Source organism: Symphodus melops, assembly GCF_947650265.1.
Source record: "Symphodus melops genome assembly, chromosome: 13".
Taxonomy (NCBI): Eukaryota; Metazoa; Chordata; class Actinopteri; order Labriformes; family Labridae; genus Symphodus; species Symphodus melops.
In genome coordinates, this window is record NC_136703.1 from 12,939,885 (window position 1) to 12,956,923 (window position 17,039).

At 42.4% G+C, this 17,039-nt stretch overlaps 2 protein-coding genes across 2 annotated transcripts; both read right to left on the reverse strand.

Moving 5' to 3' along the window:
* Positions 1–133: 133 nt before the first annotated feature.
* Positions 134–12,405, reverse strand: LOC306834471 (zinc finger protein 335-like). Its single transcript, XM_079360382.1, has 28 exons — positions 11,803–12,405; positions 9,836–10,029; positions 9,479–9,755; positions 9,318–9,395; positions 8,024–9,139; positions 7,735–7,917; positions 7,473–7,634; positions 7,113–7,371; positions 6,839–7,016; positions 6,630–6,742; positions 6,498–6,516; positions 6,202–6,318; positions 5,854–5,930; positions 5,468–5,628; positions 5,169–5,392; positions 4,985–5,084; positions 4,805–4,893; positions 4,447–4,703; positions 4,180–4,294; positions 3,876–4,073; positions 3,468–3,610; positions 3,210–3,349; positions 3,023–3,120; positions 2,801–2,887; positions 2,421–2,504; positions 2,276–2,335; positions 1,458–1,563; positions 134–837 (listed from the first exon to the last, which is right to left on the reverse strand). The coding sequence occupies exons 2-28, from the start codon at positions 10,025–10,027 to the stop codon at positions 716–718; spliced, it is 4,755 nt and encodes a 1,584-aa protein (XP_079216508.1). The 5' UTR covers positions 10,028–10,029; positions 11,803–12,405; the 3' UTR covers positions 134–715.
* Positions 12,406–12,882: 477 nt separating this feature from the next.
* mmp9 (matrix metallopeptidase 9) lies at positions 12,883–16,811 on the reverse strand. The gene is made up of 13 exons (XM_079360377.1): positions 16,492–16,811; positions 16,024–16,262; positions 15,696–15,844; positions 15,453–15,581; positions 15,189–15,362; positions 14,889–15,062; positions 14,630–14,803; positions 14,381–14,536; positions 14,079–14,292; positions 13,837–13,976; positions 13,597–13,747; positions 13,284–13,387; positions 12,883–13,179 (listed from the first exon to the last, which is right to left on the reverse strand). Exons 1-13 carry the CDS (start codon positions 16,627–16,629, stop codon positions 13,055–13,057), a joined length of 2,067 nt encoding a protein of 688 aa, XP_079216503.1. The 5' UTR covers positions 16,630–16,811; the 3' UTR covers positions 12,883–13,054.
* Positions 16,812–17,039: the final 228 nt, after the last annotated feature.

The window sequence follows — 17,039 nt, forward strand, 5'->3', positions numbered from 1 at the left end:
ATGAATACGTAACATAACTTATTACAAAGCTGCACTCTCCTCTGCCAACTTTGGCTTTGCTTGAATTGTGCTTACTGTATAACAATGATGTCGCTCCTCTGTAGACAAGTAAAAATAATAAAATACAAAAGGATACACAAAGTGATTTATTTGGTGTCAGCTTTCAGCTTATTAAACATTTCCTAGTCACCAAATCAACACAAATCCTCCATCATGGAACATGACAAAGTCAAAAGATATGTACAGATCATTATTTAGTAAATACAATGTTGTGGCATTCATACAATAAACATAAGTCATCACAGATCAGGAATTAAGACTTCCCTTTCATTTCACCCCATTCAAACAAAACATCTTTATTTGGACTATGTGTAACATGATATAAGCCTTTACATTTTCCATTGATTTCATTGTCTTGCAAATGGAAGCAGTTGAGGCACATTACCATGAATCATAATAATCATTGACAAAACAGACTAACCTTACTTAAACTGACTTGAGAGTGATCAGCTCCTGAAGCAATGGGTGCAATCATTTGAATTTACAAAATCCTTTGATTTCGTTAAGCAGTGTCATTGCCCCTGCACGGGTTAAATAATGGAGGAGGACATATTTGAGATCAGCTGAATGCATAAGTAAGTTGAGGTTTTTGTACTTGTCAGCTCAAAGTGTTTTTCTTTTTTTTCTTTTTACCAAGGCAGTCTCAGAAAGCTTTTTAGTCCTCTGTGAAGGTAATGACATCATAGTGGATGCCTTGTTGTTGCAGCTGCTCCAGCTGTTCAGGTGTAGCTTCAGTGTAGACTGCCTGAGTCTGCCCCATGGCTGCATCTGCTACTGCTGCAAAGAGAAAAATCAATGAGTCTGATTTGACATGTTTATGGTAATACAAAGCTTGTAGTCATTCATAATTGATGGGAAAGGCACTTAAACTAGTCATCCACTAAACCACACAATGTTTCATATGTTAAAGCCCCTTATTTACCAATTCAAAAAGCTACAGTAGCCCCCAAGATGGTGAGTTCAAGAGTGAACTAAAATGGTTTTGCTTTAAAGTTAGCCAGCACTAAGCAACCTCTCTATTTTATGAAAGAGCAAAATGACATTTGGTCAGGAAATTAATTTAATGCTTTTAGACAGCTAACCTTCAGATGTGTATTCCAACATATTAAAAATCGCCCCTGCTCTCTATAGCAACAGCATGCTGTAATACAAAACACTAACTAGTTGTCTATAATTAAAAATCCCCACAACCCTCATGACATCTCTGACAAATGTGACATTAACACAAAGTACTCGAAAACAAAAAGATCATTTAAAAACCTAGAATCACGTATGGTACTTTTGATATTATCAATATGCACATTAATAATCATCGATTGGAAAGAATTTGCTAAATGTCAGCGTTCTAACGTCGTACTGAGAGGATGAAACATGCTCTGTTCCCTAAGAGAGCCAACCTGTGACCGCAGAGTGGGCAACAGCTTCCAGATCCTCAGCATGCACGACCTGTTGCTCCGAGCTCACAGGTAAATACTGGATGTGACCATCATGACTTACAGCAATCTGAACACACACAAAAGACAGAAACACATGGTTTTTTTCCACAACCATTTACTGTGTATATAAATATGGACAGTAAGTCTCCTCAAGTCCATCTCCTCCCCTGGTACAAAAAATAAAGCAAAAAATACCCGGTGACGGACTGTGCCACATTTGGCTGACGATGACAATTTAAGCCAGGACACGCACAGAGGGCGTCTCGCTGGTGGAACTACAGAGTTTACCTTCCGCTCCCCAAAGCAGATATTTAACAAAAAAGCATGGCCAAGATGTTTCAGGAGCCTTATTTATTAGCAAAGCTGTCAATCATGATGTAACATCTGCTCTCTGAAAATGGAAACTAGGACATAAATCATTATGATAAGAAGGAACTATAATGACAGATGTTTGAGGGAAATGTATTTAACCTGTATGTAATAATACAGGTCGACCCACTAACCCTAACCAATCTGTTGGTAGTAGAGTATATACTTTTGGGGCCATTTTGATAAGACATTGACATGACATGTTGGCAGGAGAGAGTGGGCTACAACATGCAGCAATCAGAAGAACTACAGCCTCTGTACATGGGGCCTTAACATAACCACTAGGCTATGCTGAACTTTATTTTTTTTTTGGCTTCACTTTCGGGGCGTGGCTGTGCTGTCTATATTTGTATATAGGGTATGGTCATTCTGTAACTGAAGACTGTCTATATGATGAATATCTGCCTCACCTGTTGCTCAGACAAAAAAGCTCCTTCACTCTCATACTGGATGATTTGCCCATCTGGCATCTGAGGATCAGAAAGTCAGTTACAACCAGATACCTTTAAATGTATCATCTATTCATCATAATGTCTTTTCAGGTAGGGCACGGACCTGTATGTGGTTTCCATCAGCTACAACCACATACTCCTGAGGGATCAAGTGCTGCACTCCATCCTGTGAGATGATATACTGAACCTGAAACAGGACATGAGAGAAATAAGATGAAGCCCATAAAGCTCCAGAAATGTGGAACCATTGACATTACACACTCAACATTAAAACTCGTTCTGCTCTGTGACAAAATTCTGACAATGATCTCAAAGCACTTCATCAGTGCGAGTCATCCTTTCTCTGTTGTTGGATTTTTTTGCCATTTTATATCGCCACATGACTGTCAAAGATGAAAAAAAAGAGGAAATTGAATATTTGTTTTGACTTTTAATCCTGGCTGTGTACACTGCAACATGTAGAGGTAAAATGTGCAGGATTACCTCAGTCACCTGGTTGTCTCCTGTCATCAGGTGTTGAACTGTTTGTCCGTCTATGGTGGTTATCTGCTGGATGTATGTGCCATCCTCCTTTTCCATGGAAACATGAATACATATAGTCATAAAGAGAAAGGACTCATAATTTTTTTTTTTTAATCCAAAAAAAGGTTTTGAGACTATTCTGTTCAATTAGAAGTCTATACTGTAGGGTGTAAACACAGGTACCTGATCTGATAGCGCCTGTTCTTGAGCTACGATGATGTGATCCTGACCCAGGGCCTGTAACCGCTCCGGAGTGATCACTGTCTGATGTCCCTGCAGGGCTGATAGACACATAATTTTTTTTTAATTCACACTGAATGACACCAATATTTACTACAATCTGCTGCAAGTCTGTTGGTGTGTGTCTTACACTGTAGTGTGGCCAGCGCCTCCTCGTCACTGTTAACGATGATAGTCTGCTGAGCATTAGGGGTCCGGCCCTTGCGAGTTGGATGATCCTGATTGTGGAGACGCTCCATGTGAAACTTCAGATGGCCGTTACGATTAAACCTGAGATGTTGGGTTAAAAATAAAATCAATACTGACCGTTATTTGTTCCCACTTTGCAGTCTTGTGTGTGCAGATAAGTTGCGTGACGTTTTCTGAGTGACAGTTAGTCACGTCTTACCTTTGTCCACAAAGTTTACAAGAAAATGGCTTCTCATTCGTGTGGGTCATCATGTGTCTGCGCAGATCTTTCTTGTTCTTAGAGGCAAAGCTACAGTTTGGACACTTGTGAGGCCGCAGATAGGAATGTTGTCCCATGTGAGTCTAAAAAAAAATATATATATATATATATCATGTATAAACTACATTTAAAAATAACCAAAGTCAAAAGATAGGCTTTAGGGGAAAAAAACAAGACTAAGAAATAACAGGGAGGAAATGTGGATAATTGTCTCTAATTGGTGAGCTCTTACATACATCATTTAAAAAATCTGGGGTCAATTTGTGGCAGCTCATAACTTTAGAATGATTAATGATTTATTTGGGGAATTAAAATGAAAACAGATTAGTGCACAAATTATCAACCCACCTTAACCTCAGACCAGGAGCTGGAGGTGAAGTCACAATCGGGACACTTGAAGGTGTTGGGATCCAAGTGCGCCCTCTTGTGGTTCTCCATGTCTGAGCGCCCGTGGAAAGACTCCATGCAGATTCGACAAGAAAACCTCTTAGTGCTGAGACCAGGAGAGCTTACAGCAGAGGGCGAGGCTGGAGCTTCACTGCTCAGCTGGGGGTGGAAAGTCATAGAGGAGGATTAAACACTCTGAGCTGACAGATCTTTAAATCTATATCATTCTAAAAAAAAACCCTGTTACAGTTACTGTCACCGTTACCTCCACTTGTTGTAAAACACCATCAGGCAGGGCTGAAGAAAGGTAGAACTTGTCGCTTTTTATGCTCTCTGAACCAGAGACTTCTGCAGCCTGAGAGGGACTGCTCTCACCATTACTGGAAAGACATTAGAGATTTTGGTGACAGGTAAAAACAACAACAACAAAACAATAAGTAATTTAATACCATTATAAATAAAGTCAAAACTGCCAAAAAAAAAAAGTGTCTCTTCTCATCATAGAAATGAACCAGACTGTGTGTATCTTTACCTGTATTCAGGGCTCTGATTCTCTTCAACAGCCTGTTCCACCACACTAAACTCTCCTCCACCTTCATAAGCTTCTATGGCGATCTGGGTGAGCTCTCCTGTTTCAGAGGTGGCCGCCTCATAGGCCTCTTGCAGCACCGTCTCTCCATCCTCAGACACATGGAAGGTCACAACCTTTTGGGTCTGGCCTGGTGCTGCAGTGACTGTGCTCCATGTTCCCTTTTCCAGAGCTTTGCCTTCAGACTTCAGCACTGCCACCTGGAAATCCATTGACGTTACACACTTTTTTTCGTCTTGTATTCAAATTGCCAGCTTGCTGCGCATCAATGGCCGTGTAAAGCGACGTTTTTTAAACAAACCTGTAAGCCGTTTCCAACCAGTTCCCGAGCATTGCTCATATTCAAAAGAAGATCAAGCGCGTTCTGGGCGGAGAGATCACTGGATTCAGCTGAGGAGTGCATAAAGGAAAGTCTACTGTCAACAGTGACATACATCACTTAAAATATTGAACATATTTCAGAAATGATAAGAGGACTGACGCTGTTCGTAGATGATGGTAGTGTTTCCCATTGCATCCTGGGACACTGATGCGTTTTCGATACCCTGCATGGCTTGAAGCGTTGCAGAATCCACAGCAACCTAATAAGGGAGGGGGGGGGGAAATCTATTACATCTCCTGAAGCCAAAAGAGATAAACCCACTGGGATTTACTTAAAGACTCACAATAGTGTTCTGTAAGCCTTGTTTGTCATCATGCTGTTGTTGTTTAAAGTCCTCTATCTGCTGCAGGGTGAAAAAGGGCCTGCGCCGTCTCCTGATAGGCTCCTCAGGGTGAGACACTGACCACTCCTCAAACGCCTCAGGGTGGCGACACTGCACGTGTAGACGCAGGTTCTTCCTGTGCTTGGTCGTGAAGTGACACATATCGCAGGAGAAAGGCTTCTCTCCTAAAGAGACGTTTAGTTAGTCGCGTCATCAGGTGAATATAACAGCATGCTCATATTGAATACACTGAAGGACACCTGTGTGTTTAATGGCCAGGTGGGAGACCAAGAACTCCTCTTTGGAGGTGGAGTATTTACAGTAGTCACACTTGAAGGGTCGGTCGTTGGTGTGCGACAGCTGATGGTTGAGCAGCAACTTCTTGTTGTCACACGTGTAATCGCAGAATTCACACTTGAACCTGTCAGAACGTACATTCCAAGAGTTATTTGTTGTGATGTCAACTAAAAAAAACTGAATTTTCCCCTAATGGAGCGTCAATAAAGATTCTCTTATCTCGTCTTTACTATAACAACAAACTAAATGATTAACGTCTGTGTGTTTCAGTCCATATTCAGATAGGCCCTTGTTTTTGAAATATAGACTAATCAATTAAAAAGAGGTGGAATAAATGATTAACACTGACTTGCTGTCTCCCAGGGTCATGATGTGGGTCAGTAGATGCATCTTGAATGTGTACCGCTTCTTGAAGGATTTGCCACACTGCGAAGACAGAAGGAAGGGTACATTCAGGAGGAGCTCTACAGAACTTCCAGGTTTTGAAAAGAAACATTTGGTGTCATTTTCATGATTCTTTTTTTTGTTTTTAGTGTCATGCAAATTAATATTACACCACAAAGTGCTCTGTTAAATGTGTATACTAAAAGAGACATAAAGCCATCACATATTTGCGAACTTCTCAAAGTCATTGGTTTCATAATAAATCATTTCTTAACAATGAGATCCCTAAAGGGTACGATCATTGTTATCTGACCTTATCACACATGTGTGGTTTCTCTGAGCTGTGGGTCTTCATATGCTGGGTCAGTCTCTTCTGCATGGGGTAAACCCTGTGACACACGGGGCACAGGAACTCGGACACTTTCGGTACCTGCAAGAAAAAGTTAAATGAGGCATAAAGCCAGTGAGAGGCCTGAACTACAGCAACCAATTATCCAAAGAGAGACAAGAGTAACTTTGCTACAATATTTATAAATGCATTTCATCATAATGAATATCATTCCGTTAACATAGAAATAAACATTTAGCTATCATTCAAAGATGTCTCACCGTCTCTGTTTTTCTTTTCCTGCAGAATGAAAAAAGAATAAAATCATTCAAATGTTTAAAAACCTGTCAAAGGGTTCCTTATTGAAATGTTTATAATGTTTTTTATTTAAGTTATGCTCTTGGGTATCTTACTTGTCTTTGTTGTGGACGGCTGAGTGACGAATGACATCTTTCTTGTAGACACTTGAGTAATCACACTCCTCACATTTAAATGGCTTGGTGCCCTCGTGATTGAACATGTGTTCCTGCAAAACAGCACGAGAGACGTTGAGGACGTTGGGTCAACGCGAACACAGACGGAGGCCAACATGAACGCCGTAACCTGTTGTAACGCATCGGACCTTGAGCGAGGACCAGCGCTTGCAGCGATAGTTACACTGGAGGCACTTGAAGAGCTCGGGGTCGTTGCCTTCGTGAGAGTCTACGTGAAAGCGCAGGTCTTCTTGAGTGAGGAAGCGAGAGCCGCAGATCCAGCAGTTGTGAGGTCTCAGGAGCGGTTTGAGGGATTTATAGTAACGACTGAAAGACAAAGTAGAGAGGAGGGCAACGGGCATGTGGTGAAGGTTTGTGCAATACTATTTTCTTTTCAAACAACGTCACATGCATCATACGTACTTTCGATTTAAATACTTCTTATATTTCTTGCGAAGAAAACGTTTGGATGGTCGGCCACGTTTCCTCGGGAAGAACTCCTCCTCTGGCTGGGAGTTGGACGAAGGGTCTTTGTTCTCCGAGTCTGATTGGCTTATTGCTGCCTCAGCTGGGTCGCCATCGGTCACTGTGGCGGGGTCGTTGTTTAACCCGGAAGAACTTGCTTCTTCAGACGCACCGGCATCTGTGCTGACTCTGGGCTTTTTCGCGATACTCTCTGCTTCTGAAACAAACGTGTTAGGAGAGAAGAATGAAGCGCAGGAGCCTGAGGCGTTGTCAGGGCTTGTGATGTCGGCAGTATTTCTGTGACTTGGCAGTGCCCACCTTTGCCACTGTAGCTTTCCCCTAAAAGGCTGTACTTCCTTGGACGTCCGACCTTACGTCGAGGACGACCTTGAGTGGAGGAAGAGATGGGAGGAGGTTTCTTCTGAGTGACAGGCGGCCTTCCGTTGTTCTCCTCATCTGCTGGGTTGTAATCACTATCCTCTGTGGATACACAAAGAAAGGAATAACTGAATATGATTGCCATACTTTGACAGATTCCCTTAGTCGGTATGATTATTCACGAGTGTTCCTCCTCCCTGACCTTCAGGATCATCAATGGCACCAGCATCAACGATATCGTCCTCCTCTTGTTCTGCTTGTTGTGGCTCGGCAGCCGTCGCCTTCGCTGCCCTCTTCTCTTCAGCTTCCTTCCTCTCTGCATTGCGACGGGCCAACGTCTCACTCTTTGGAGGTCGTCCGCGTTTACGCTTCTTTGGCATCTCCCCTGTGAACCAGATATTAAGCACAAAAAAAAAAAGAAAAAGGTAAGAAGTCTTTAAAATCACAGTCAGTGTAATTAGCCCTTGTGATACATCGAGGGTCCTGCTCACCTGCTTGTTTGAAGTGTTTGTCTCTCATGTGGTTGATAAGCGTGTCTTTGGAAGCGCTCTTGTACGGACACATTTTACACTTGAACTGCTGCACAATCACAACTTCCATCATCTCTTCCAACTCAGCCAGGTTTGGCGCCCTCTCTCCTGAACCTTCTTCCAAAGTGTCCATCTCCCCGACCATCCCAGACTCATCTTGAGGCCCCTGGGAGCCTTGGGGCTCCTCTTGGCGGGGTGAACACTGTTGGGCCAGCCCGGGCTCTGCATTAGAGGTGTAAGTCCCGCTGCTGCTGATGAAGGGCCCCGACTGGCTCTCGCTGCACTCCAGTGCCTCGGGAAGCCCACCTGAACCTGCCGTGTCTGCCAGAGGGAGGTCTGAAGACGAGCTGTCGTCATTGTAGAGAGAGGCCTCTGGGCCGTTGCTGCTCTCCAGGTAACACGAGTGTTGGGGCTGCTGCTGCGAGTGCTGCGGCTGATCCGGATCCTGGTTCTGCTCGTCGTCTTCATCGTCGTCTCTCGCTCCATACTGAGAACAGCCCGGTTGCTCAGAGTCTGCGGCTGCAACACAACCTGCTCCGTACTCGGCCCCATACTGTCGACTTGTCTGGGCCCGGTGATCTGCGCTGCTGTCTATGTAACTTCGTGAATGATGTGGCCGCTCTCCGTCGTCCACCGTACACTCCAGATAACCAGCGCTGCACTCCACAACATAGTGTCCCCGACTGATGGGGTTTGAGTCCGCCCCACTGCATTCCACATATCCAGGCAGGTCCTGGTCACTGTTGTCGCCGCTGTAGTCTGGGAAACCCGACTGAGAGCGAGTCTGGTCAGGTTCCTCACTCGAGCACTCCACATAGGAAGATGAAGACTCCCCAGTCTGGTCTGGACCGTCTGGGAGGTACTGGGAAGGATGGGAGTGCTGGGGCTGGTCAGGCTGACTGCTGCTCTCTTCTGGGTACCCTGAGTGACCGGGCTGATCGTCTGGCTGGTCCGGTTCAAGGTTGCCCTGAAGGTCTCCCTGGTCCAGACATGTGGATGTGGGGCCTTCTGTGAGAGCTTCTATGGCTATACGATCAGAGAGGGCCGAAGATGACATCTGAGCTACCATAGGAGCACCTTTTACAGACAAATTAATGTAGATGCAATCATCTATTAATATGAGCTAACTCTACAATTAAATAAAACGTTTGTTCAAAAAAAAGTTGACAAGGAAAGGTTCATCGTTTCCTCTCTCAACACAGAAACAGTCTGAGTAGCTTTCCACCAGACTGGGCGGGTTACTGTCCACGCTTACCGTCATCTGGTCCTTGTAATATCAGATACTGGGTTGTTTCTGCACCTCCATCCTCTGCACTGGTCACAGCTATGCAACCTAACAGAGGAACAATAGACGGGATCAGATATCTGCTTTTTCATTGCAAAGTAATTACATTAAGAAAACCTTGAAGCCATTACCATTCATGATGTCAGGGCCGATGGTGGACTCTATGATCTTATCAATGGCAGAACCCAGGTCTGACGAGGTAGAAGCAGTCGAGTCCGAAACCATCATGGCTCCCTCAGACACAGCACTGGAGTGGACCAGCACTTGGGCTGACTCCGACACCAGCACTGACTGAGTCACTGTGGAGACACTGGACACGCTGGTGGACTGGGCCACTGAGGAGGAGTCCGGGAGGTGGACTGATGAAACTCTGACATCCGTACTGGAGCTGGTCTCTGGGATGAACACCTTGGTAGAAACAAGCAAGAATCGGATGGTGACATAAAAAGCTTTCGGATGACTTCTGTTTTCCAAGTCAAAAAGCTTACCACAAGTCCTTCTGAGCTCTGTCCCACATGGCAGTCAGACTCTGGGGCCTGTGTATGAGAGGCAGCAGCATCACTGCTGTCTGCAGACATGGCCTCTGATGACTCCATACCCATACCGCTTTCAGACGGCTCCTCCATGCCTGACGGACCTGCATCGCTGCTGCTCTCCACCTCGTTCTCTTCAGAGTCCATAACTGTCAACACAACAGAACAAATGTTAAGATGCATCTTTAAAGGATACGCTACATTTTTTAAAGTAACCAGACAGATGAACACAACCACTATCTATGTGAATTGATTCATATTAAATAGGGCCAATGCAATTGAACAGTTTCAATACAAAACACTAAACTGATGTAGTGAGAGTTTACAGCTATTCTGTGTAAAATATACACCATTCAATAACAATATATGACCTCACATGGAGATTACATATAAATACACAAACATTTAAAAAATGAGTTTAAATCTTTGACGGAGAAATCTGATTGTCTAAACGTAAATCTTCACGAGTATGTTACGTTTTCCATTCCCCATGCTTCTTGTTACTCTGCTACGGTGTTTAAACATACATCTGGAAAGAGGTTCACTGTTGATACATTTGTAAATAGTTTATGAAGAAAACATAAATGTTCCTTGATAACTTTGCTGTAGGACAGAGTTGTTAGACACATTAGTGAAGTGGTGAGGGTTGGAGCAAACTGAGATCTGTAATAGAGCCTACAGTTCATCTGTTGACAAAACACAAGTACGGTAGTTTGTTTATCCATCTCAACTAATGAAGTGATTATGTAAATTGTTGGGAAATGTATCAAGAGATCATGAAAATGACTTTATGGTTGGTTATGACAACAATGAAATGAACAACCAACCCCCTAAAATATCTGTGCATCGGGTTAATAGGCTGTTGAATTTGTTCGATTGTAAAATATTGTACCAAATGGAAACATTTCAAAAGGATGACTTCAGTGTTACCAACCAGAGGTGGAAGGTAAAAAACCCCCAACATATTTACTATGTGCAGTAGTATTATTTAACTTTAGCCACTTAAACAGGACTTGTCAAATTGTGAACTTCATACTTTAACTCAGCTACATCTGATGTATGTGAATAAACTCAACTGTAATTGTGCCCCCCCCCCTCCAACTTTTCTCTCGATGTTTGAGTTTAGGTGTTTTGCTTCTGATTATTTTACACACTTTTATTTTTCTGCCTGTATTTCATAAACGACTTAGATTATCCATCACTTGGACAAAACTGTGGAGAAAGTGAGCTTTTTTCAGAAAACTTAAGACCAAAAGCTGGAGGAGTTCTACCCTTAGACAAAGTCTAAAAGCGTTTTCTTACGTCGACGTGGGCTGTTTCCACCCAAGGTCGTCACATCCAGCTCTTATATACTTTGATCAACTCTTCGGATAAGCAGATTACACCCTGATGCAAAACTAAAATAGCGAAATAACTTCAGCCCAAAATATAAATTCAAATTATTTAAAAAGATGGTGTATGTTAAATTGACCTGTCGTCATACCTAAACAGCTAACGTTAGCTTCTCAATAGCTAACTAGCGATGTTGTTAGCTCCGCATTTTAGTTTACAGCCTGTAAATCAAAGATGAGATACTTATATTCACACAACAACCGTGTTTTCAGTGATTGGGTGGGAATTGTGCTTTATAATATCAAACATGTATTGATATCACCAAGTCAACATATTAGACTGAGCAGCGTCTAACACAACGTGACCGTTGGCTTTAGCCATTAACTAGCAGTGGGCCTAGCTGCCCTTCATCCTGCCTGCTCGGCGTCGCCATTTTACAGCAGACAGCCTCCTTTTCCATTCAGGCATTCTGAGAGCTCTACTGGGGACCTCGAGGGCCTCAGCCGCGGCAGATCGGCCAAATGCTCTCCCTGAAGAAAATGAAAACATTTTCCGTCTGCTGCTCTAGAATCTCTACATTTTTATCTTACCTTGTAATGTCGAGTAGAAAGGTATTCATTCGTAAAGACGCGCTGAATCGAACAGAAATAAGCAACCGATAATTGTTACTTCTTTCTAGTCGGGCGCCATGAGATTCTCCTTGCTTCCTGTCCTTGCAACCGGATCTAATTTATTATTTTTGTTTAAATATGGGTCGTCGTGCTACAAAACATGGATATATTATTCGGTATAAAATATTTTATTAACTTTACAAAAAATAGCGGGTTGTTTTCCACTTATAATTGGTAAATGGAGTGTTTATTGTCATTACGTGGACTATTGTTTTTTGGAGGACGCATACGCAACTGGATGCGGAGTGATATACACTTAACTAGGGCCGCTGTTTTCAGTTTCTCCCACTGAAGATAAAATCGTATTTAGTATGATAGATAAAAAAAACAGACTAGATAACATTTATTGTAATGTAATGTTACATCAAGGCAAATTCTTTGTTCACAATAGCAAAACATCGAAATGAATCTTATTAAGGCTTATTATGCTCCTGCACAATAAGTCTTATAGTGTAAAGTTAGTTGATAAAGCAGAAAGTACTGAAATGATATTTCTGCAGCCAATGGCTTTTACACTTGGACTTAGTAAAGGGCACTGGCATGGCCGTGTTAAATAATCCATGTCTGTTAGTTAGTTTGTTAGGTACATGATAAAGACGCATGACAAAAACAGGTAATTCTCATGGAATGTTTATTGCAATAAAAATATATGTCTAATAAATAATTTCAGTGAAGGAGACATGCATTGTCTTCCAGTGCAAGTAATTGGCCCTGAAGCCATTTGAGAGAAAAAACACATGGAACTATACAAAACAAACAAGCTTTAGGACACATGAAAAAATAATATTAGATATTGTTATAAATACTTTTAAAAAATCAAATGTTGATAGTCTGAACCGGTCAGACTAAATTATAAAAAAAGAAACACTGGAGATTGACCCAGACAGCTTTTGAGAATATTTCATATGGATGGGGAACTCTAGACCACTTTAGTTCACAGATTTTTGTCAAAGGGCCAGAGATCTTGATTTGCTTTGCTTCCTTTTGGGCCTTTTTAAAAAATTATAGCCAACGTCACTGAAGACCAATTAATTGCATCCCAAAAAGCACAAATATCATACACCAGTTGCTAGAAACAAATACTGCATTACAATCTCCTTGATGCCTGCAGATAAGAGAAAATAGGTGCTACCACATTATGGATTATTTCTACTTCTTCTGTGTGTTCTCCTCAGTACTGAGTCAAAGAATGATCTGAGCACTTGAGGAGGTCATATTTCACGTAGCCAACGCGGTCCACTTGCCTGCGGGAGTTCATACGCCAGTAGAAGCGATCTCGGCAGAAGTAGATGTGACCTAAAGATGAAATGTTTAAAGAAAGTTAGGGAAGTTCTACAATGCAACAATATAGTTTTGTTCATTGATTTATGTTGATAATAAAATGACATATATATGCATACCTTTGTAAAGGAATACATCATGAGCATCATTTGGGACACCACCAAAGACAGCATCTGTGTATCTGGGATACCCTTTGTCGATTTTCTGGGCCTTCACATCAAACCTGTATTGATCATACAAAAAAAACCCATCAGAAAATGAAATTAAAAGTGGTAAACGATTTGAAGACTATTCTTAGTTTCTAGAAGAATAATCATTTTGAAGTATGAATTATTGATGCAGGGGGAAATTTCAGAAGCGAGAAGATTACATTTGAGCTGAAAATCTTACAGAAACAGTAACACAAAATGTGTCTAAAAAAAAAGAACTCACCTCCAGAAGTTCTCCCCACTAAAGATCAGCACTTTGCTTTTGCCTCTCTGCAGAGCTCCCTCCACCTTCTGAATGCTGCTGGGGAGGCCAAGCTTCTCAATGCTGCGAGGACCCAGAACATTCTTTGCTGTATACACCCAGAATCTGGTTCCTGCAGAAAGAAAACAATCACTGTAAAAAATGTCTGCACTTTAGGCTTGCATGAAATTGGTATACTCCTGTGTAGAAAAATGATATTACCTGAGAAGAAATACAATTTCCTGGTCACAACATCCTCAAAGGCAGAGTCGATGACAGCTGGAAGAGCCGGCCACCTCTGAGAAATAGAAAATGGTCCCTTGGGTAGTCCTTCACTTCTGGCAGACATCGTCCAGTAATTTCTGTTGGTCAACACATAAAATTAACACATAAATTCTTCATGTTTTTGTTCCAGTTACTGTTTACATTTTCCAATATTTGGCAAATTGGAGAGATTTGCTCACCCATCCTTGAAGAAATGTAGCTCTCCACCAATCACAGTGATGGTGTCGAATTTTGTGATCTTGCAGGCATCTTTGGTTGGATCCACAGGTGTTGTAGTGGTAGTGATGGGTGGTTCAGGTTCCTCTGTGGGGTTAGTCTTATCCTGGTCTGGGTTTTGGGTGGTTGTGGGTGTGTCAGGCTGAGGTGGGGTGGGATCAGGGCCATTTTTGCGTCCTTAAAAAAGAAAAATAGTGTTGGTTGAAATATTTTAAACATTTTGATTGGATTTTAGGAATTATTAACTTTCTTGTTATGACCTCACCATATAGATATTGAATGCCTTCAATGTCGTCCTCATGCAGGGAGAAGTCTTTCACATAGCTGTATGAGGGGAACATAAGAGCATCTCTTATATTGGAGTGATCCAGGCCAAGGGCATGTCCAAACTCATGAGCAGCCACCAAGAACAGACTATAACCTGAAATACAAACAGTAAGGAATATTGATTAATTACGACAGAGACATCTACATTTTAACTCTTCCTTCTTTGCATTATTTTTATATTAAATACCCTGGTCAGGACAGAAGCCCCATTTCTTGTCTTCATCGTAGTTATCTGTTGTACTGCACCACAATTTGCCATCTCCTCGACCCTCACTTGTGCAGGAGTCATACTCTTTATCCAGGAACTTAAAGGGGAAGTGGCAGGGCTCTCCCTCAGAGTTTCCGCCGATTGCAGCAGTGTCTGTCCAAAACAAAGACATAAAACAACATGTAAGAAAACAAGCCATTGTCGTGTGTATTTATTCATTGCGGTTCCTGTCACTCACCACGACTTGGACAGAACCCATATTTTATGTCCCTGTCAAAATTCTCTGTGGTGGCACACCAGCGGTAGCCATCACTGCGGCCCTCTGTGGTACAGCTGTCATATTCCTTTCCCAGGAAGACAAAGGGAAATACACACTTCGCTCCATCTGCGTTTCCTCCAAATGTGTACAGAACTGTCAGGGTGAAAATTAGGATGGATGAGCTGAAGCCAGTGAGTATGACAATAACAACCCAAAGGTCATCATCTGGCTGACCTCTGACCTAAGTTTTCCATTACAAAAAAAAACTGTAAAGCTTACGTTCACTTGGGCAGAAGCCGTATTTATTGTCTGTGTCATAGTCAGCTGTGGTGGAGCACCATGGCAGGTTGTCAGTACGTCCTTCCGTGGTACAGGTGGTGTAAGATTTGCCCTCAAAAGTAAAGGGGAAGTGGCACATGGCCCCATCTGCATTCCCATAGCGAGTTTTCACAGCTGAATGGGGGAAAAATGCATTGTATAAAGCAACCACTTGGGGGAGACATCCTCACATTCGTTGTTGATGTTGGTATTTCTTTTCATTACCTGGTCCTGTTCCCAAAGTCCAGTACTCATCATCATCAAAGTGGGCATCACCCTGCACGCCCTCACCAGGGGGATATGCATGAGCCAGAAGTCCATCTTTACCATCAAATGGGTAAGGGTCTCCATGGTCTGAAGGGAAAATTAAATATATGTAAAATAAATTATTTTGCACTATAGGGCTGAGCAAAGAAAAAAAAAAAAGGCAAATATGTTACAACAACACAGATCAGAAAAACAACATACCAGCTTTTCCAAATGAGATCATGATGTCAGCTGTTCCGTCATAGAGGCGGGTGAAGGTCAGGGGGGTAACGTCACTCCACACCTTGAAGGCTCTGGCAAAGGCGTCATCGATCAGAGAGCTCTCCATGTCAGGCGAGTAATTGAGGACCCTGTGGAGAAAAGTGGTGTGACCCTCAGCTTTCAGACTTGTAAATGACAGTAAGTTGAGATAACTTGAGACTTTTCTCTGTAAGATACTTATGGTTACCGTTTCAGTGTGTTGCACTGTGTTACGGAGCACAACTATTATAATGTCTTCAACTCTAAAGGGATTTCTTTCTCTACTCACTTATAGGTGACTTCCTTGTGGTCCCATTTGAGGTCTCCATCAAAGGTTTTATAGTTGGCTACATCAGGAACCCCACAGCGAGGCGCCTTCATGGCCTCAAGGGTAGCTTTATCCAGCTCTCCGCTCTCCTCCAGTCCCATCTGCCTCTGCATTCTTTTTAAAGCCTTGGAGTTAGACATCAATGACTGGAAGCCACTGCGCTGCAGTGTGTCCAGGTAGCCAAACCTCTTCAGATATTTCTGGCAGGAGAAGATAACAAATTAGTACTTATGAAGCAAAACTTTGGAAAACAAATGGAAGTGTTTCCCCCCCTCCTATATAGCTTGGATTTAGTTGAAAAACTATTTTCTTTTCATGAAGATAAATGCAAGGATTTCTGTTTAAATAATGACATCCCTGCACAGCTTGCTTGCACACTGTTTGGGGAATCTCTGTCTATCTAGACAAAATGAACCATCTGCTACTCACTTCTGCCAGCTCAGTATCAGACACGTTTTTGATGATGTCTCCTGGGAAGGAGACGTAGACAGACTTGATGGGGATGCTCCATCCAACCTGCGTGCTTATCCCAAAAATTAAGCACACAGCAAAAGCACAGCATCTCATGATGATGGCCACTGTGAACTACAGCTATTAAAAAAAAACTGAGATAGCCTTGTATGTAACAAGGGCTCTGGTAGACAAGAAAGCTTAAAAAGCGTCTCTGCTGAAGATCAACAGTGTTTCTCCTTCAGTGTTGTCGTTCCTCTTAGTTTTGACTGCAGGTTCTTATTGTTGCCTCTGCTCTGTGTCCTGGTTGGGTATGTGGACCTTGTTTTTATGCAACGTAAAGTCTTAGTCACTTAACCTCATCCCCCGCCTACAAACCTCAACCCTCCCACCTTTTTTTCAACAGGCCGAGTTTCTTGAACACAACTGGGGAATTTCCAAAATATCCCCTTTTAGACTAAGTTAACAGTAAATGAATGGTTAACTAGTTGTCCTTTTTTGGACATGTTTTGAGTAGGAAGTTGCAG

Excerpts from the sequence above, each read along its gene's own strand:
- LOC306834471 (XM_079360382.1), bottom strand. The coding sequence starts at position 10,027 with ATGGACTCTGAAGAGAACGAGGTGGAGAGCAGCAGCGATGCAGGTCCG. Across the intron at positions 2,336-2,420 it reads CTGATGGAAACCACATACAG|ATGCCAGATGGGCAAATCAT; the intron begins GTCCGTGCCCTA and ends TCTGATCCTCAG. Across the intron at positions 838-1,457 it reads TGCCCACTCTGCGGTCACAG|CAGTAGCAGATGCAGCCATG; the intron begins GTTGGCTCTCTT and ends TTCTCTTTGCAG.
- mmp9 (XM_079360377.1), bottom strand. The coding sequence starts at position 16,629 with ATGAGATGCTGTGCTTTTGCTGTGTGCTTAATTTTTGGGATAAGCACG. Across the intron at positions 14,804-14,888 it reads TGGGTTCTGTCCAAGTCGTG|ACACTGCTGCAATCGGCGGA; the intron begins GTGAGTGACAGG and ends TGTTTTGGACAG. Across the intron at positions 14,293-14,380 it reads AGGCATTCAATATCTATATG|GACGCAAAAATGGCCCTGAT; the intron begins GTGAGGTCATAA and ends TTCTTTTTTAAG.